The sequence below is a fragment of the Buceros rhinoceros genome, unplaced genomic scaffold (genome assembly GCF_000710305.1).
Source record: "Buceros rhinoceros silvestris isolate BGI_N320 unplaced genomic scaffold, ASM71030v1 scaffold16256, whole genome shotgun sequence".
Taxonomy (NCBI): domain Eukaryota; kingdom Metazoa; phylum Chordata; class Aves; order Bucerotiformes; family Bucerotidae; genus Buceros; species Buceros rhinoceros.
This window is the reverse complement of record NW_010419465.1, coordinates 64933-86515: the sequence shown is the minus strand read 5'-3', so window position 1 is coordinate 86515 and position 21583 is coordinate 64933. Positions and strand designations below refer to the sequence as shown.

The 21583-nt window shown below is 46.5% G+C and overlaps 1 protein-coding gene across 1 annotated transcript in view; it reads left to right on the top strand.

Moving 5' to 3' along the window:
* ADCY9 (adenylate cyclase 9) overlaps nucleotides 1–21583 on the top strand; it is a 78887-nt gene that overhangs the window by 394 nt on the left and 56910 nt on the right. The window contains exon 2 of the mRNA XM_010138937.1: nucleotides 1–1464. This exon is cut by the window's left edge and continues 14 nt beyond it. Within this exon, the coding sequence (XP_010137239.1) occupies nucleotides 1–1464 (1464 nt within the window). The remainder of the gene's footprint in view (nucleotides 1465–21583) is intronic.

The following is a 21583-nucleotide window of genomic DNA, read 5'->3' as shown; positions in this document are numbered from 1 at the left end:
AGAAGCTGCCGCAGCTCTTCGAGAGGGCCTCTTCCAAGTGGTGGAACCCCAAGTTCGACTCCAACAACCTGGAGGAGGCTTGCATGGAGAGATGCTTCCCACAGACCCAGCGCAGGTTTCGCTATGCCCTCTTCTACATCGGCGTGGCCTGCCTTCTCTGGGGCATCTATTTCGGCGTGCACATGAGAGAGAAACAGATTGTTTTCATGGTGCCGGCTCTGTGCTTCCTCTTGGTATGTGTGGCTTTTTTTGTGTTCACTTTCACCAAGACCTACGCCCGCCATTACGTATGGACTTCGCTGATACTCACCCTCCTGGTTTTTGCTTTGACTCTCGCTCCGCAGTTCCAGGCTCTGAAGCCTATCTCAGGAAGTGGTGACATGGCCAATCAGACTGCCCCGGCAGATCCCATGGACACTTGTCTTTCTCAAGTAGGCAGTTTTTCTATGTGTATCGAAGTGCTCTTGTTGCTTTACACGGTGATGCACTTACCCTTGTATTTAAGCTTGTTTCTGGGACTGTCGTACTCGGTCCTCTTTGAGACCTTTGGTTATCACTTCCGCGACGAGAACTGTTTTGCACCTCTCGGAGCCGGCGCGGTTTACTGGGAGCTGTTGAGTAAAGCCTTCCTGCACATCTGCATCCACGCCATCGGTATCCACTTATTTATCATGTCCGAAGTCAGATCGAGAAGCACATTCCTGAAAGTGGGGCAATCCATCATGCATGGAAAAGACTTGGAAGTGGAAAAAGCCCTGAAAGAGAGGATGATTCATTCTGTTATGCCAAGAATAATAGCCGATGACTTAATGAAGCAGGGGGATGATGAAAGTGAAAACTCCATCAAACGTCATTCCACCTCAAGCCCCAAAAACAGGAAGAAGAAGCCCTCCATACAGAAAACCCCCATAATATTCCGTCCTTTTAAAATGCAGCAGATTGAACCCGTGAGCATTTTGTTCGCAGATATTGTTGGCTTCACGAAAATGAGTGCAAATAAATCTGCCCATGCTCTGGTGGGACTCCTGAATGACCTCTTTGGACGTTTCGACCGTCTGTGCGAGGACACTAAATGCGAGAAGATAAGCACTTTGGGAGACTGTTACTACTGCGTTGCCGGCTGCCCTGAGCCCCGGGAAGACCACGCTTACTGCTGCATCGAGATGGGCTTAGGTATGATCAAAGCCATCGAGCAGTTCTGCCAAGAGAAAAAAGAAATGGTGAACATGAGGGTCGGGGTTCACACCGGGACAGTCCTGTGTGGCATTTTGGGAATGAGGAGATTCAAGTTCGACGTGTGGTCCAACGACGTCAATTTGGCCAATCTGATGGAGCAGCTCGGAGTGGCTGGGAAAGTCCATATTTCGGAAGCTACTGCGAAATATTTGGATGATCGTTATGAAATGGAGGATGGGAAGGTGATGGACCGAGTTGGTCAGAGCGTGGTAGCTGACCAGTTAAAAGGTACGTGCTTTTATTTTGTGCTCAGTCTTTTTTTCCTTTTACCAGGGAATATATTTCCTCCTGTCGTGTTTTGTGCTTTCTGACTTGCAAATTGAACGTTGTGTTTTATATTGAGCTGGAGATCAGGAGCACCATGGGGATCACAGGGTGCGAGATGCCATGGAGAGAAGCGTGAAAGATCTCCCGGGGTACTCAAAATGTACTCGGGCTTCAAAACTCCCTGTGAGGGGATCACATCGTGGGGAGGAGGAGAAGGTTACTGTGTCGCTGCCTGCGAGAGGTTTTTGTTCTGCTGGTGTGTGTCATCCTTTAATGCAGTGAGTAAACTTGTTAATTGACTTCATGTGCCATACAGAGAGCATATGTGTTTTGCAAAATTATGTATATCTGTGAAAAGCTTTTCTCTGGCATTGGGAGAGTTGGGACTGTGAAGGCATTTGGGAAGAATGACAGCTGGATTTGCAGGAAGGAGTGAGCGCTGTAGATTTGGCAGTTTGATGCAGCGAGTTGTTACAGCTCGAGGTTAGGCTGGAAAAAGTTACTCAGGTGGTTTGGTGAGCTGGCAGACGCTCTCATTTCTGCAGCTCGAAGGATTCGGAGATGAAACTGCAAATTTGCCTTTTGGAAAAGAAAATGAGGGAACCTTCGGTTCCCTGCATGGCGTGGCTGAGGGTCTGGCTTTCATTTTTCTACAGAGTGTTCGTTTTGACATGCACCCCTTGACTGCTTCCTGGCAGCAGGCAGAGGCGCGTGCAGGAGGACTGTCCACGCGGAGGGTTTGATTGTCTCGTCAGTAAGAGCCGCGTCTCTCATGCCCTGCCTTTGTCTGGGAGAGGTACGGTTGTCTGCAGCGCTAGTGGCCCGGGGTGGGGAGCAGACGTGTTGAAATGAGAGTGGAGTATGTCACCAACCCTTCCTCACTGTCCGAGTTCATTCGCTCCATTCATAAACATCCTCATTTCTATAACGGAAGTGTGGGAAACAGTGGAGGAAAGTGCAGGGGTCGTAGGAGAGATGGAGCAGAGAGATGGAGCACGGGCATATTTGTTGCAGCAAATGCGAGCAGAGGCCGGGCTGGTTGCGGGAAGGTCAGCGAGTAAGGACAGGGGGCAGCGCTGGCAGGGTAAGGGCAGGCCACTTGCCTGTGGCAGGTGCTTGTTTTGACGTGACACAAATACTTATTTTTGGTGAGCTGGCTGTCCGCGGGGGTACTGCACCGGGGCCGAAAGGAGAGGCTTGCGGGAGGGGGAATATCAACAGTGACATGGGTGGCTGGAAGCCGTAGAACCAAAGCAGATGGGTGTCCCTGGCCTTCAGCTTTCTGATTAGCTTCTAAAAATATGAATGCAGATACTTTCCTTGAAAACTGTTGACAGTGATGTATTTCTCTGGAAGCGTGCTTTCAGGAAGAAAGGATCAGGCATAATGTCTCTGCTACCCTAAGCTGAATCTTGCTGTTCTGGTGAAAATAAATGGCAGAGGCTGTAGAGAAACAGCTCTGTGGTACTGCCCTCTGCCATCTACCTTCACAGCCGGATGCAGCCTGAAGGCCCTGGTGTAGCAGGGATGAAATTAAGTATTTCTGCTAAATTTAGAATGGTAATCGATAGCGCTAATCACAAAATGGCATGAACTCCTAGAGGCCGATGGTACTGCTCTGAGAGGGTTTTATCTATTTGCTGGTATTTTCTCAGAGATCGCAAGAGCACCGCGCAGAGCAATCACACCCTGTGCTGGGAGTGGTTTTTCCACAGTTTTTCTCAGACTTCTGTTCTGTCCTTGGTTACGTTTATTGCAAGAGGGCATAGCCTGCCGTGTCCCTTGGCACAGGGGTTCCGATTTTGCAGCTTTGGATGCCTCTCTCAGGTCCCGCCTCAGCCGGGGCACTACAGCTGAACAGACTGTGAAATGTAGTGCAGATAAGATGAAGTGTGCTCCGTGGACTGGCGTTTTAATGGTCTCTTCTTCCCGTGACACCCAGCTCTGAAAGCAGCTGGAGCGTGTGAAGGAGGAACATGGATTGGGTTAGTTTTTTCCCCTTTCCCTTCAGTATTTTGTGGTGGAACTGTAATCCCCTCCCATTTCTTATCAATGTCTTACACAGTTACAGGAATCAGACTCTGTGTGCACCTTTAAACCAGGCAGAGCTCTGCCCCGACCGCCTTTATCCACAGGGCTGTGGCACGCGCGGTCCCTTTCCCTCCCATGCCCAGACCCGCAGGGCCTCATGGTGGGTGCTCCTGAGTTGCTGGTTTTCCCGTTTCCTGAGTACTTTGTTCCACAGTCAGATCACTTGGCTGACTGGTAAATAACATCAGGAAAAAACACCAAAAAGCCCGATAAAAGCAGCGAGACAGCAGTGGCACAGGCCAGCGTCAAACCTGCTGCAAGAGAGGGTTTGGCTAAGGAGCAGCTCTGAGATTCAGCAGAGCAAAGTGAGACTTCACCTCTTGTTTTGTCGTCCCCTGCCAGGCGCCTGCTCAGTCTGTGGCTGGAGGTGCTGTTAGGAAGCTTCGCATTACAATTTTCCCTTGCGAATTCGTTGATAGCAGCGATCGAGAAGAGGAAGTTGGTTGTGGTTGTTTAATTATGTCATACGTCGCGCTCTTTTCAAGTATGAAAGTGCTGTGGAGATAAGACATAAGCTTTGTTTCCCTGTTGGTACTTCACTTCTCAGCTTCCTTTCAACCCTTGGTATCTTAATGATATCCTATTTTTTCTGCCCTGTGTCTGGTGTATTATCTCCCTGTTGTCTGCACTGCCGCAGCAGTTGTAGCTGTCTTTGAGGCACGTCAGTGTGATTGAGTCAACTCTTGGCAGAGCAAAACAGGAGGTTCTGAGGACTCAGTGTCCACGTTATCCCCACTTCAGGACCTCTGCCTGAGGCTGGGTGTGGACTGGGTCTTTGACCAGCAGTACCTCTGTGGTTGGAGCACACCAGGCGTGCTCCTGGGCCAAGCCGTTTGGCTCATTCAGCGGGACGGGATCCAGGTACAGCTCCCTGGTGTGCACCAAAGCAGGGGACGTGGGAGCGACTTGGCCAACCGCTTCAAACCCATGCTCCCCATCCCCTTTGAAACATGGGCGTGCACTGAGGTGTTCCAGTGCTGCTCTCCTTGTGCTTTGGAAGAGATGGGGCAAACGTGTTACTCTTTCTCTGTGCTGTTCTGTGGTTCACTGAAATCTTGGGATGGATTTTTCTTTCTCCTCCTTTGCTTCCTGGGCTCCTTTCCGCAAGCAAAAGGGCCCTGGTATGTTCCCTCTTGTTCCTGACCTCTGACTTTAAGAGATGGTGTTTGAACAAACCCACAAAGACAGCAAACCATGGATGACCTTACAGTGGTTTTGCCTCTGTTTTTAAGGTCTTAGACATCAGTTCAGTTATCTTCCATAATAATTTTGCCATAGGGTTTGAGGCAATTCTCTTCTGTTTTCTTGCTGAGATTCGTAGTGGATAAATTTACTGAGGACTGCTGAGGTAGTGAGAGTCGCATAATACAGGTTATTGTGTCCCTTCAGACCTCTGGAGCCAGAGATCTCTTCTTGGGGATATAAAACTTCTGCTTAGGGAAATGTTTTTGTTTTGCGCCATTCCCCTCAGTTGTTTGCACTTCTGTTGTTACTTAGGAGGTCACAACATTGCTATTTGCCAGCCAGCAACTCTTCCAGCAGTACCAGGGTCACTGGCGTCTTGAGTGCTCAAAATACATAAGCGTGTTGGGGCAGGAACGCTTTCTCTGTGTTTAGAGGGCGTAGCGCAGCGGAACCAGGGGATCATTTGGGGCAGTTGCTGATACTAATAGGAGCCATCGTTATTGAAGTTCCACCTAAAATAGTTCCTGAACTTTCTGCAGCGAGACACCTCCTTGTTTGGTTGGCAGGGAATGGCTTTATCACCGAGTTCCTTTAGAAGCCCTCAAAGATGCAGATGTGCTTTTCTCTCTGATTTCATCAACTGCATCATCATGGTGAAAACGTTGAGTGCAGCCTGTGCCCCGGCTGCCCAAACCGAGTCGCCAGTGGCTTCAGAGGGCGGGTCAGCCTTCACGGGACTTGCATGGAAACCCACCAGTTCACCTCTGGCTGTTCCTGATAAAGCCTATCAAAGAGCTGCAGCTCTTCCACTGTTCTCCATGTTTCTTCTAGTACCTGCTTTACTTCCAAGCATTTTTGTAATTAGGCGTATCAGTTATAGAAGTCACCGTTCTGCTTGATATTGAAACAGTTCAATGTCGTTAAGGCTATCCTTTCTCCACAAATAGCCTTGCACCTCCCGTGGTGGCAACCTGCGACCCGTGGAATGCTTTTCCCATGGCAGATGGTGGGACAGAGCTCTGCCTGATCAACTCGATATCTTGCTGCTCCTTCAGGTCTGGGTTATGGGAAACACAGTGCGGGTGTTCCTGAAAGGCAGGTCTCGGGTAAGGTTGTGAATAGAGAAGTCACTGCATTTCACTTCCCTTCCTCCCCTCTGCGGCCAGGCTGGGGGAGACCACAGTTACACCCCGACGGCGGTGACGTCTGCCCTGTCCCGCTGTCCTTTACCAGACCTTCGCACAGAGGACCCCTAGCTGTCGTGCTTCTGGAAGTTCATAGGTCAATGAAAGAGAAGGTGGACGTTCTCCTCAGCTTTCTGAGCCCAGCGTGCTGGGCATAGTGTAAATCTTGAAGGCTTGTGCTTGTGCCAGCAGGATGGCTCCATGAGCACCGCGCAGATTCAGCTGTGCGCTGCGGCTCGGCTCAGAGCAGCTTTAGTCTCTGACTAGTCAGTGTTTTTGGGATGAGCACAGTGGTTAGGGTGCTTGCCTTGTGTCTCGCCAGCTGCTGAGCACGTCTTCCCCTTCAGCCTGTAGTTTCATCATGTTCAATAAATGTCAATTTGTAGATACTGGCTTTTTATATTTATTGAACTCGTTTGCGACAGACATTGTAATTCTGGCCTTCACGTGGACGGTCAGGCAACAATGGATGGATAGAACAAATAGCAGTTGTTTGGAAAGTGGTAGTGAAGTAGGTGTGTGCGTGTATTTCCACTTCCCGCAAGACAAAGCCCGGAGTGCTGATGGGGAGAGTTTATCGGTTTTATATAATGTGACCTATTGACTGTTGCTACTGAGGTGGTGGTGGTGGTGGTTCAGCATCTTGTTTTCAAGGGTGAGACTGAAAATAAAATATCATATGCAGGTTGATTCACTCCTGTAATGAAAAATGAAAAATATTCAGTGACAGATGAAGAATTATAAGTAGAGGTAATTTGCATGAAGGCATATTGCCAGGAAGAAGGAAGTTCTGCAGTGATTTAACATTTTTGACATGATCTGTAATTTTGCCATGTAACAGCAAAAAAGAAAAGGAGGTAAATAGTAAATGTAGTTGCTCAACCTGGTTCTTGTCGAGTCTTCACACGGTGAAGTGTGTTTCCTGCTATAAACAAAAGAAAGAACTTTGTAGGAAAACCTAGTTATTATTGAGCTTTCCAAATATTTTACGTGATGCAATGACAGAGCTTTTTTCTGCAAGTCAGTGAGTGTGTGTGCGTTGATCCCAATGAGCTTTTCTGACAGGTAGGTTCTGTGACCTCTGCAGGAAGACCACAGTTTCTCCAAATTTTGAGGCAGGCTTAGTGAGTTGATCTTGGATTAATTTGTGCAAGACCAAGCTGAAAATTATCTCAATTAAAACACGTTTGCACTTAAGCTGTGTTTATTACTTAAGGGAAATTTGGATGTTGGCTTTCAAGGCTTTGAGCTTTGATAACGTGTAAAGGCTAGTTTAGCTGCACACAGTGAAAAATAATTTATGAGCGTAGTTAGTATCTGTGTAAGATTCTCGTCTGTATGCAGGATGGAGCCTGGCTCTGACCATACAGCCCACAGCGTGGGCTCCAATTTTGATGTGCTGTGTGTGCTGATACTAATTCACGACCAAGTCGAGGCACTGCTGGCACTGATTGTAACGTGCTGCAGCTGCTTGAGTTGTGTATAAGCTCCGCAGAGTGAAGGAACAGTTTCAATAGACCTTTGGACATCCAGGAGTGGAGCTTTGTTCTAGAACGTGGCAAAGGTGAGCTGGAACCTGAGCTCCTGTGATGCTGCAGGGACACCATGGCATCTGCTGCATTTGGCAGGGGCTTTCCTTTGTTCCTCTCTTTGGCCATCCCAAAGACGGGGGCTGCAGTGTGAGCTGGTGCTCTACAAATGACAAATCCCAGCTCTTGTCTTCCTCCTTTCCGTTTCCATCAGTCAATCTTCCATGGTAGGTGAAGAATTATTTACAGGCAAGAGAACTTCTTTAAATAAAAGCCTTGACATGGTGGCTTTTTTGAGGAAAAAGATTGATGGAAAAGACAAAACAAAGTCAAAGACACGTAATTTATATTCCTCTTCTGTCAGGAGGAGGATGCGTGATTTGAATGGGTTGTTTAAAACACTTTTTGCAGTTATTTCACAATATGTACTTCACTTTTCCTTCTGGCAGGCAAAGTATGTAAGAATTTACATTCACCACTTTAAAAACAAAGTACAGTTTAATTGGATTTCAAGCCGCTGTAGACTGTCCTGGAATAATACAAAAATTGGTGAATTAAAATTGCATTCTCCCGTGCACAGTGTGTGTAAGCTCGCTCTCTCTGGATCCCGCATCTGCAGCTCGCTCCATCCGCTGTGGCTCTCTGGAGAGACAGCCATTCCTCTTCCCGTCACAGCTGACACTTGAAAATTCTCTGCTATTTTTAGATGATTTTCAATCTCATCTCTGTCCTCTGAAACGAAAGGAAAAAAAATTCCTCCCCTTTAAATTTGTAGCTTCCAGTGGGAGTTACTGTTGCAAAGGAGCCTGCGAGTCAACAGAGCCTCACCAACACAGCTTGACGGGTTCGCTTCGGTACGTTTGCGTTGTTGCCAAGGCTGTTTCATGCAACGCTTCATGGAACTCGGTTTAAAGCAAAGCCAGGCAGGTTTTGGAAGCGTAGCTGCTGGCTCCCAAGTAATAATTTGTGAAAATACAAAGTGGCAGCTGGAGGAGAAGCACAGGCACGGGGTTACAGCTTTGTCGCCTCCCAGACATGGTGTTACGGCACCGCTCTGCGTTGGGCTGCAGGTCCAGAGTCCGTTCTGCCCTTCCAAGCCAAACTGCCTTCATCAAATGAATATTCTCTTTCACGTTGTTTTTTCCCCCACCATGTTTTAACAGAGAGCAACAGGCCTGCTAGAAATACAGCTTTAGGGGTAGGTATTTCTCACGGTTCTGAAATGACTTTGTGAAGGAACAAAGCGCTCTAGATATAAGTCTTTATCTCTGACTCACAATGCCCCTCACAACTGCCGAAAAGTTTTTGGGGTTGTATTTGCTACAGTAACTTAACATGGGAATTCTTGGCACACCATATAAATAACAGTGATCATATTGCAAGTCTTTGTTTCACCGAGAGCACTTACTGTTCCTCTCGTGGTGCTTCTGAAGCTGTTGTCTTCAACTTGATAAATTTAGAAACCACATTCTTGTCATAAAACGACATTACTTATAAAATCTCCAGAACTGGAACAGCGCAGAGGAACTAGTGGAATAAAGTCCACTCGCTTGCTGAAGGACCTTTGCTGCGTGCTGCTCTTTTGCTGTACGAGAAACTTCTCGAATATCTACTAGTCAAACAGCAGTTGCTTTCCATTTGCTCCCCACCCCCCCACCTCCTTCAGCTGAAGTGAGCTGAAATCCACTCGTGTGGGTGTTGCCGTGGGCTTAAAGGTTCCTGCTGGCCACGTGATTGCTGAAACCAGTGTGGAGAGGAGAGGGGCCACTGGTAAAGATGGGGCAAGCATCCCAACCCAGCTGACTGGACCTGGGCCTTTAAAGACTTCGTTTCCTTCCAGTCTCGTCAATTCGTGGGCCTTAATAGAAAAATTCTTTTTTTATTCCTCCTGAAAAAGAGGGAGGAGGAGAAAGTGGAAAGCAAAGCTAAGCTATTTATACGTTTGAAGAGCCAAAATGGTGGTAGTTTGCTTAACTGCACAATAAGCAAAAAAAAAAAAATTCTGTAATTGCAGTCAAACGTGCTGTTAAATATTGATTCAGCCTACAGGGAAAACCGCTGCTGCTCAATTCTTCACGTTCATTAGGTAAAGCAGAATATGCCAGAAGTGGAATCTTGTTATTTCTTCAACGTTCAGCTCTGCTGTTGGACCAAGATGCCTCTGCCCAACACACCAGGTAGAAGATACAGTTTGTTCTTCCCTGGGCGTTACCTTAGGTACGCCGTTGTCAAAGCAGCGTCCTGGGAAGTGTTTGCAGAGCTGTTCCCAGCAGTTCTTGGAATCCAGCTCCTGCATCCTTTCTCTCCTGTTTCATGGGTGTGTGAGGTCTGTCCGGTAAGGTACTAAGTGTCTTTAACCTCTGACCGACTTGGACAAAAGTACAACAGATAAATCTTCTGGAAATGCTCAGGGCTGACAGGACCGGTGTTAAGGCAGGATGTGCTGAGGAAATGTTCCAGTAAGGGTGTTATTTGCAAAGAGACCAGGTACAACATCAGCTCCGAATTTCCTCCGTTTAGCCAGCGTGGTGTGTAGTGAGAGCTGTCGGTGTGTGGAGCAGCTCTGCTCCAAGAGGAGCCACGGGCCTCCAGGAGAGAGATGGAGACATTGCGGTGAAATGACACCAGTGGATAACCAGGCTTTGATCCACGACTTTGTAAACTTTCCCATCTATTCCCGGTTTTTAATACTTGGTTTGATTTGATAACAGTATGTAGGAAGGCAAAAGGACTTTAGTGGTTTTGCTCCGTCTGAATCCCTATTTGGAAATGACCTTCCTACACGTTGTTATGAGAGATTCTATCTCGTACATCCATGTATGTTAGTAATGAGACAATATAAGTAATATTTAATGTTTCACTTGCTACTTGGCAATGTGGCATCAACTGGAAGCAGAAAGGATTCTTAAAAAATACCACGTGAGGATGACAAAATCCATTATATGTGGTTTCATAATCCCAATAAACCATTTAAGAGAAACACATCCACCCCGTGCCTCACCCCAGGTCCGGGAACCCATAACGATCAGTAACTGAGGTTTTCTGCTGAGGATGTTAAAATGACATATAGGTCTCTGGTTATGAAACCTCGCTGCTGCTGCTGGAATTTGCTGTGGATACAGAGGTAAACAGAAGCAAGTTTTCACTGAAGCCACGTTTTCTTACCTGTGCTGGGTACTTTAATTTGGTATTTGATGATAGTTTTCCATAAATAAATCCAAAAAAATCCTAATCTCATAAAGCTGTCGTATTTGCTTTTCATACGTACATATATATATAAAATATGTATTTCAGTAAATAGCTGTGTCCTTAGGATGTGTTGTGAAAATATTCCGAGTTGTCTTTGCAGCCTGATATTTCTGTGAATAATCAGATGCTTGAATCGCATTTAATCAGCTTGGAAAGGGCTTAATTCCCGGAGCACGTGTGATTAGATGTTCATCAAATGGGCGGCGTTTTTTAGTAGAAGTTTTGCTTAGCAATCGGTATTTAATAGGGACCATCGTAAAATCTACTTGTTGGTAATATTAGGTGGGAGCTGCATCTGAGAGGTGTTTTGGGAACACGCTGGTCATTAGCTGGGATGGGCCCAGCACGGCGTGGGATCTGCCCAGCTCTGCTCGCCCGAGCGTAGCTCGGAGAATGGAGGGGGTTGCTGCGGTGGCGGAGGTGTGTGTGAGCACGAGCTGCTCGTGATTACTGAGCCTGCGACCTCGTGCTTTCTCTGGTGCAGGGGGTGGTAGGAAGGAGAGGAAGACCCAGCTTTTGTGGATGCAGCAGAGGCTGGTGAGGGGAAGATGCCGGTTTCCCAACAGGTGGTAGGAAGGAGAGGAAGACCCAGCTTTTGTGGATGCAGCAGAGGCTGCTGAGAGGAAGATGCTGCTTTCCCAACACCGCCGTGACCACCGCTGTGCCGTGTGGCTCACCCCTGCTCGGAGGCAGGGATGCCTTGGCAGTGGCTGTTTGCTGTTCTGCAGCTGATTTTTGTGTCCGTAGTCGGGTACCAAGAGTGAGTCAGCCCATACAGAAGACATTTTTGATCAGGCACTGTGTTTTCTAAGGGTTATAAAAAAAATGCGTGCGTGATGCGGCTATATTTAAAATGTAGTGCATCTGTTGAGTGCTTAATTCTTCCAGGATTTCAGGAGGTGACAAAGTTGGAAATTGTCTTAAGATTTATATTAAGATTTTTTGCCCCAAGTGAAGGTATTTGCCTGCCAAGCCTCCGTGCTTACCTGTGCTTCGCTGAAGAAGTGCATTCGATAAACACTTAATCAAACTGCGTTGCACTGTGTATTTTGGGACTGAGATTGTGCTTTGTCTTGTGTGAGCCTAAAATCAGCCCTAGACAAGCGTTCAGCCAACACGGCCCTGAATCGGGGCAAGCTGCTGTGATGGAGAAGGCTGTGCGCCGTTCGGTTGTGCTGACGGGGCGTTATTCGTCTAACCTGCTTGGAGCACAGGATTTGTTAATTCTTGCACTGCTGAGTAAGCGCCGGGGTTGGACTGTGCCCCGCCAGTGTTTGGGGCAGCTCTTCGAACACTAAATCCTGCTTATTCAACTGGCTCCCGTTGTCAAAGCTCACAGGTCTAATTGCTTCATTTTACAGAAGAGCCAGTTGGTTTTAGTGGAGAATTGTGGATTTGTGGAAATAACATGATTGTGTCTGTGTTAAATGAGATTTTTGGGGGATGTTGGGGTACCGCTAACTGGAATGGTCACTGGGTGGTGGAATTACCAGTGAGGGTTTAATATGCAGGGGTGCTGTGGTAAGAGTGAGCCCACGCTTGGTTTGAAACTCTGTAGGGTCCCTGCCTTTGGCTTCTTCGTGAATAAACTCCTCCCTGGTAGCTGCTGTAGCCCGCTCCTGAAACCCCTTGTCTAGACACGTGCTTGTCTGAATGTCTGGTTTTTCTGAGGTGCCCATTCGGTCATCTGCCAGAGGGAGTAAATCACCCCTAATCAGACTCCAGTTAGAGCTCCTGTCGGCTGTCCTGGTGTTTGTGCTTTGTGATGTTCCTGCTTGCTCCAGTTAATCTTCTGGAATAGTTCAGCTTCCTGTTTTGTGAAGTTTAACTATTGCTAATGTAAAGGTTTGGTTGGTTTTTTTTTTTTTCATGTAAAGCTTACCAGACACATCCCGAAAATGTGACCGTGAAGCGCTGGCTTGCTGGAACTGAGATTTCTCCTGTGAGACTCCTAAACCCAGGTTTAAATCCCACGTGTGTTCACTTCAGAAATGAGTCTGTGGTAGAATGAGGGGCACAGAGTGCTGCTCTGTGCCGAGGTGGGGTAACGAGCTCGTTCATTGATATGAAGAGCGCTAATGCTTTGTGGGCAGTGATTCCCAAAATGCTGTTCTTGAAGTTTGTCCAGAAATCCAGGTGCCTGCAGAGCTAAGACAACAGTAGTTAAATGAGTATCATTATTCCATGTATTACTTGGTAGTTCTGTCCTGGGCACTGTTTGTCTGCAAGTACTCGTTTTGTGCCGAGATGGGAATATTTTCTCATGTCCCATTACCATCCCACATATTCTACCTATAGCATTTTCCTCCCTGTGTTGAAGTAAGGGGGAATATAGAAGAGATTTGGTGTGACAGTATGAATAATTTGTAAAATAGGTCAGGGTCTTGAAAAGGTAAATCTGTATTTGGACACTAGAACGAGAAGCGATGGGGGGACTGTGGAGAGACCAGGCACCGCTGGTCCAAAAGCAGCATGAAGATTTGCAGGTCGAGCCCAGCAGCTCTGGAAATCTCCTCACCGCTGCGGGTAGATGCGGTGTCGGTAGCAAGGATGTCCACTTCATCTCCTCCGCAGGTTCTCATCGTGCAGTCCAGGCTTTGTTTTGCTCTCCTGTGCTTGGGTGGCAGATACTCATGAACAATGTTTTCTGCATCTTGTATTTGATTTTCAGTTCCTGCACTTGTGCTTGGAGCCAAGTGTTGTGCCTTGAGACTTAGAGAGAAGTTGTCATCGATTAGATTTTTGAGCAGGTTTTTTTTCTTTAATACAAAAGAGATAATGATTTATCTTTCTTCTCTCTATTCTAGAGCTGTCATAGAACAGAGTTTTGAGTGACATTTATTTGGGAGGAAGGAAGTGATTCTTTAATGGCCTAAAGTTTTCTGATGCTGCCCAACATTTGGGGCAATTCATGCTGGTTCCTGAAACAAGATGTAGGTTTTTTGCATATTGGAGACGGGAGGAGCATCCTGCAGCAGCAACAGTATATCCAAGATGGTTTTGTTGTTCATTTGTAATAAGTTCTCCCCAAAGTAAACCCCAAGACCTTGAAAACATGGAGGAGCATCTACTTGTCCCACGTATGGAAGTGATAGATTTGATAGATTCAGGAAATGTGCCCAAGTGATACTTGGCTGTTGTCAGTACAGGCACCAGCGCGCATGTGAATACTTGTTCTGTTGTGAACGTGGCTCCATGTGTGGTGGAATGGGAGGTTTTGAACTATCAGTATGCATTATACCAAAAAAAAAAAGACATATTTGTAGTTGCAGGTTTATCAGCCCAGACAGCAGGCAGACCAAGGGTCTGGGAGGTAAGCACTAAGGTCCCTGGTCCAGTGGGGCATGATTAGTTGCCACGGTCTTCTGGGCACGGAGAGGATGGTGGTTCTCTGTTTTGTGAGCTCGGGTGCTGGGGTCTCTCCACAGAGGTTAATTTTTCTTTTTGGATGCTCTTTCATGTTCTTGCCTGAAGATTTGAGGGGCCTTATAGGAGCTGAATTTTCTCAGTGAAGCCCAAGCTCCTACCCAGGATAACTTGTGTACTTCTAAAGGAAGATCATCTTTGCTAGTAGATCGTTCTCCCTCCCCCCCAAAAAACCTGACAGCTGTTTTAAGAAGTTATTTTCGGGCTGGAACGTGAACTTGGAAGAGAACCAGACTACTTTATAAACAAACTGAGCGGTCGTCATGTCCCCCCCATTAGAAATGACTCTGTACTTTTATTTGCAGTGTAGTGTAGCTGATCGTATGTTAATGCTGTAGTTTATTTCCCCCTTTTTGTTGACTTTAATGTTCTTTAGTGTTTGCTAATAATTCAAAAGCATAAACAACAGGTGGACTGCGTGGTGGGAGTCCTAAGGGTGTTGCCAGTGCAATTTGCCGGTGTGAAATACGGATTTCAGGATTTACAGATGCTGCTGCTGTTATAGTTTCTCGCCATAGAACTGAAGAGCAAAACTTAGTTCTGAGCAATATCTCACGTATTTTGCTGCAAGTTTCCAAGGTCCCATAGCACCATGGTAGCTGTTCTCAAAATATTGTGGCTTATTTAGATCAATTTTCAGCGTTTGTTTTCTTTGTTTTCTGGCAACTGAAGATAAGCCCCGCAGGCATTACAGCAGCAAAATAATTCTAATGGAATGGAAGCTGTTAAGAGAAAATAGTTATTAGTAAATTTTCTTTTGTATTTTTAATTACCCATTAGACTGTGTCTTCTGAGAAGTAAATTAGAGGGGAGTTTATGATGGTGTTTGGAAAAACTGTGAGGCAGTGGGGAGGTGGAAATCAAACAGCTGTTGGGTGCCAGGGTGAGGGAAGAGGTTATAAGCAGTTGAAATGTATAGAAAACTAACCTGAGTTCTTTTTGTGGGCTGTTGCTTGTTTGGTCCTTAAATCTCATCGGTTTTGTTTCAGTAACAGAAGAAACTTAAAAACAAAAGGTATGAACCAAACAGAGAGAGTCCGTAAGAGAGCAGCCGAGCTAGTCGGGTGTCTGGAGAAGAGCAAAGGCACGGCCGCTGGTTTAGTCTGGAGTCCAGAGCTGGATAGCAGAGCAGCCACCCCTGGCCTTCAGACATGGTGAAGGCTGCCTGGGAGAGGAGACGGGGCGAGAAGCCCTGTCCTGGAACTGCTGCGAAAGCGCTAATTCTGTCAGCGGGGGGATAACAGCCCCTTCAGCGAGGGCACTGCTTTGGCTGCCCAACCCGGGGCGTGAGTGCATCCCTTCTGTGCAGGTGATGTTCCCCCTTCCAGAAGGGCTCAGACAGCTGTGGTGGGTATCCGCTGTAATAGCGTAGCCGTGCTGCTGTAAATAACGCTGCTGTAGTTCAGCAAGGTGGCATTAAAAATACTTAAATCCTCTTCCTGAATCATTTGGCACAGAGCTGTGCTGATTTACTGAGGGAGGGAGGTCGTTGTTCTGGGTTTTTAGTGTTGTAAACTGTCCAACTTGTCCAGGACACAGAGTAAAAGAGAATTGCTCTGCTTGGAGTGGAGAGAGATGGTCTTTGCTGTCATCAAAAGCCACGTGGAGTAATAACGTAACACTGAGGCTACATCTTTCCTTTCTGCCAAAGGAGAGTACCTGGCCGTCATGGTAGCCCAGCCCCGTCGTGTGTCCCCAGAGGAGCCCAGGGACGCAGGTTTGCCCACGCTGCTTGCAAGATGGTGACCCAGCTGCGTGGTGGTATTGTGGTACTTGTTTCTGGAATGAAACCATAGTGTTGAACAGCTAATTGTGCTCTTGTCCTACCTGCTGGTGACAGCTGCTGAGCAGAGCAAGGGGCTTCCTTTTTTTTTCTTTTAACACTTAATGGGTCTCTGCTTCTCGTTACCAAAGTTTTGACTATTGGTCGAAATTCAACGTGCAGTGATATACTAATTTTTCCCTCTATATTCACACGTGTAGGTATTTAAATAAAGGCATCGATTCTTGGTTCAGAACTGAAAAAACCAATTGCAAACTAACGTTTTGGGGCTTTGTTTTGCTTTAAATGTGGAAACCTTTGGATGCTGCAGTAGTATAAAATGCCCGGACAGAAGCTGGGTATCTCTTCACCTTCTCGCTGTGAGTGCAGAGGCAGCCCGTGTCCCTGACAGCATGATGTGACGGCCCAGGGCAGCACTGCACGACAGGACCCGGCTGTTATGTCTTCTCTCTCTGCGCTTATCTGTGTTTGCCTTGCCTGGCCGGACCCAGTTCCACTTCAGCCAGCCAGGCCTCGCTCCACAGCGCCCGGCAGCCTGCTTGCTCTGAAGGCGCTTTTGTGGTGGGTACACTTGTATGATAAGGTTTTGTGATTAGAAATGTATTTGTTATTGGAATTTGTTGGGCTCAGCTCTGCCAGCCTTGCCCTGGCATCTCCATGTCTGCTTAACCAGACATCGCTCTTCGGGAAGGTGGTCACTGTTCTTTCTGTCTATTTTCCAAATTTATATTGCAAACAGTAAGGTGAAAGTGAAAAAATAAGTGATTGGGGTGAACGCATCAGTCACAGGTAGTAAAAGGTCCGTTTCCTCTCGGGCTTTGTGTACACAAGGGCACGCGTGTATCGTGAAACAATCTCAAATATTTTCTCTTCTTATTTTGATTTTTGTTCTTATCTCCCATTACAATTGTACAGGCCTGCTTATTGATAAGCCCACTTGTATCGCAGATGAAGAAAATAAACTTGATTTTTTGAGACAAAGCTGGCAAGTGATGGAAACGATGTGTGTGTGCGAGAACATTCTCTGAGGTTGGTGAGCCTGATGGGTTCCTGGTGGTACTTCAGCCTTGATGCCTCTCTCGCATATGAGGGGAGACGTCGAATAACTAATTTAATATCATGTCAGCCGTTCTCCCCTTGCAGTTATCTACAGGGAGACTAAATAAAATTACTGTAGAAAAAACATGTGAGTGAGATCAAAATATCTGTAGGAGAGGATCACTTCAAGGGCTGGTTTTAGATACTAAAGGCTTTCTCCACCCCCCATTTGGCTTTGTATGGTGCTGTTGTCGGGAGGTTTTTTGGTATTTGGTTTTGGTTTTAAATAAATTCTGTTTATTTTCATAATCAAGAAAGTTGTGTCCTTGGGTCTCGGTAAGTTTTAGGGTTTATATTGTTTATATCAATATATATCAGGGCTCTTATCTAAGGATTTCTTTGCATGTTTTGTTACACTTTCTATCTCTTCAATTTTCTTGTCACATTGCTCAGCACTGTGTTTAGCACAGAAAGGCTGCCAGTGTGGGTTTGTATCCAGTTTCCTCAATAATTTGTTCTCTCTTTGAGTTTGAAACTTGAGTCTTTTCTTTGATTTTGTTCAAGTCTGATGTCACAGTGCCAGATGTAATTATTTAAAATTCCCGTTGTAACCTCCTTACAACTTCAGTATTTTCGGAACATTGAACTTTCACGAGTCCTGAACCGGTCCAAGCTACACCTTGCATTTAACTTGCCTTTTGAAATTACGGTGGGAGCTGTGTCTTGATCCACCTACAGGCTCTGGAAACCAAGATTTAAACTCAACTAAGGAAAAAAGCAAAGTATAAATATGTTTTGCTCGTCTCACAGGGGCTGTTTTACTTGAAAGCAAGCTGTGTTGAGCAACTCGAAGCCCTTACTTCCTTGGTACGAGGTGAGGGGGATTATGTCGAGGAGGCGATGAGGCTTTGCTGCCTGGAATGGGCTGCAGTCAGTGTGCAGATGGCTGGGTGGTTTCCTGGCCTTCCCTCCTCCACGTAGATTAGAATTGTTGCATTTCCAATTGCCATTTAGAAAATTTGGTTTACCTTTAATAAAATCTTAGAAATGTTTTCCCTCCCCGCCTCCAGCTTCTTACTTGTCCCCGTGCCCCTTCTCTTTCTCACAGTCCGTCCTTCCAGGTTTCCACTCTGTGACTGAATCCACAAGAAAGGGCTGATTCAGTGTTTGGTCCAACTGAAGGAGTGAAAAGCTGCAGCAAAGGGAGTAAATGAACTAAAGGGAGCAGATAGCCGGGGTTGGACGGCTGGAAACCTGCGCAGCAGATCTGCTGATGGACAAGCCTCCTTTGTCGGTCCGCAGCAGATCCACTACAGCAGTTTCCTGCTTCTTCCGGTCCCTTGTTTTCTTCCTTGTCCAATAACGGCCCCACCAGGATGGGGTTCCCGAAGAAGCACTCAAAAACCTGATTGGGTCATAGTCATCCTTTTAATTGTATACGGGCCGTGATCTCAATGGTGCTGCATTGGCAGTGAGTCTCCAGGCCATTCATTCTTCAAAACCGTTTTAGCAGGTTTTAATAACACGACAATTTAAAGATGTAAGTGTCAGAGTAGCCGAGCCCCTCATGGGTCCTTTTGCAGGCAAAGGAGCCTGTTGCTGGTGGGCTGGGAAGCGCCCATGAACCTTCTGTAGTCCAAGTAGCTTGTTTTAACTCTAGATGTGTGGGATTTACAACAGAGCAAAGGAAGTAAATAGTATCTGGAGCATCCTTCCTGCTCTGGAACACGTGCGAGTGCTGGGGAAGGCAAGAGTTGGGATGACTGTGGGAGAACGGCTCACCCAGGGGCAACAGCACTGGCGGGTGAAGCGGGGGTTGCTCCTTGCCTTTCCCCCCACGCAGACCACAGGCACTGACTCCACAGGCCATAAAAGGAAACAACATTTCTTGTCAAAATACAGCTGCCAGCCCATTGGCTTTCTGGGGAAGATGTCCAGGAACTCTGCTGAGATGCCTGGTGATGTGCAGACTGGAACTGTAAACATTTACTTGCTCTTAACTAGAACCGTTGCCTTTCAGAACCTATCGGGCAGGGGAATAACTTTGTGCTGCTGACTGATGAACAGTCGCTGTGTAGCCATGTAAACCCTAGGCAGAGGTTTAAAGTTCAAACCAGTTTGCTTTTCTAAAAAAATTTTTATTTTACCAGGAGGAATAGAGGAAACAAACTCGTTATTTGCAAAAATCCTTCAGCTTTGCATTAAATTCTGTTTTGGATAAAAAGTAACAAATATTTCTTTTCCTGATCATTTAATTTGAATCATTTTATACAACTTTTCCTTATTGCTCAGGGAATTTTATATATCTAGAAGTTCTTTAAATGATGCAAGAAAGTGCTCTGTTGGCATATAATGTAAACCAAGTGAGTGGAAGAGTAAATATTTAAGGCTGACATATTGAAGTATAAATACCAGTTCCTGTGTGTAATGTTTCGATTGTCAGACTTTTTCTAGGGCTCCGTTAGCCTGCACCCTCGTGTTTTCTGGAAGCTGTGTTTCTGATTTGGATAGCATCTCTCACATTGATGACCATCGCATCTCTGGCAGCTGTGGTGCCTCAGAGCCCTCACACCTTCGTCACACGTCTCCCGAGAAGGTCTGATCCGCTTGTCAGTGAGCATAAATTAACAGGCAGCAAATTTATTGTTCCCAGAGGTTTATCCATATTCCAGGCTGGATTTGGAGCTGTCTGCCTAATCCAAAACTGGGGAAAATGGTCAGGCAGCGGGAGCTGGCTTCGTCACGTGCCACTAGTGGGTCACCTCAAAGTCCGAGGCTTCTGCCTAGCTGCTGGTGTGGGCAGCACTCCCTGGGCAAGCCGCTTCGGGGGACGCTGGTGTTGCCCCTTGCAGATCCTGTTAATTAACTTCCCTCATCTCAGGCATCTCCCCAGGCAAGTGGAATTTGGTTTTTCTCCCTCTCTTTGGAACTTGATCTTTAGCACTTGTGTTTTGCAAGAACAGGGTGTTTGTCGTGCCTTGTGTCTCGAAGGACCTTGTCCCACGACCTTGGCTGAGGGACTCTCCTGGCTTTCCTGTTTCTTGCGGATTTAGGGAAGATCATAAGCATCGGCTTAGCCCGGTTTTTGTCTTCAGCAGTAATTATACAAGCTTTACTGTAGCCTATCTGTGTCATTAAGACTGGCTGGCTTCCATGTGGGCACGAAACCAGGGAGATGGAAGCTTTTAGCGTGCTTTGACATTGCACAACAGCTGTACGCTACTTCGAGCTAAAGTTTAGCTCAGCCTGAGCCAGCCTGACATTTGAACTTAATGTTTAACGTGTTTTACTTTAGAAATAATATCATAGGGAGGCATCTCTCTATTGAAAAGCGTTATTGTGGTAACAGGGAGCACTGCTCTAGGATTCCATTGGTAATTACAGCTAAATCCGCTTTGGAAGGTTTGTATTTTGCGTGTAAACCATGTTTTTACTAAAGGTTTTGTAAAAGGGAATAGTGCAAGAGATCTTTCCAAATTTGGGCTTTTCCAGCTCTTCAATTACTGAGTTCAAAATGCAAAAATTCCATGTTGGATTGCGCTGCAGAATGTGAACGCGCTGGCGCCTTTCAGAGGCCTTCCTCACCTTCCTGGTGTGTAGCTGGCTCAGACCAGGTTGACGCGTTTGTCGTGGCAGGTACCGCTGTAAGCGTTAGCTCTCCCAGTCCCCGCGGATGCCGCTGCTCTGACCATCAGCTCAGGCTTTCTCGTGGTTTCCCTTCTTCAGTGCTGCCCGCTGGAAGGGAGCCGTGGTTCGAAGCTGTGCCTTGGAGGCTTCTTCCAGGACCACGGCAGAAGCGCTGTGTTGCATTATTTTCTCTAGCAACAGCTTCCCCAGGTGGTAACCCATGTGCCCTCTTCTCCTCCTGACCGTCAGGCTTCGCGGCAGGGTGGAATTCTCGATCACTGGTCCGAGGAGCCCCAAACACGATTCGTTCTGCATAGCAGTGCAGGGACAGCGGCCAGACAACCCCTCTTTCTACCTGGCTGTCCTTGTGACAGGGTTGTAATAGTCACATCAAGGGTGTTTTTGTGTCACTAGGTGGGTCCAGCAAGAGGAGGTGGAGGTTGAAGGGTGACTGCTGCTGTTTGAGCTAAGTCACCTGGTTGTCACAGCATTGGGAAGGCAACTGGGAACCCCACAAACACATCCCCCAAAGTAACGTTTGTAGTTGTCCTATTTGTCAGCTGAATTATATCCGTAATTTTTCTTCCTTGAGAAATAAATAGTTTGTAAAAGCTTTTCTGGCCAAGAAAGAAAAGTCCTCTTTATTTTCCAGTAGCTGTTCAATTCTGTACGGTGGAACGGTTGATTTATGTAGCAAGAAATACTCGCTCTGCCACTCCCATAGCTGTGGTCAGGGTGATGTGGCAGCAATTTTATTATTACCCTAATATAAATAATTTATTTAGTAAATTATTATTTTCTCTATTAGTTTATAATCTAATATATAATTATATCATAATGCTAATGATAATCAGCAACATTCTCTTAAGTACTCAAAGAACAGCAACAAAATCTCTATCCCTGTGAACCCTGGTTTAAATAAACAAGACAGATACAGCAGAGAGGAATGGGCCAAAGCAGGAATAAAC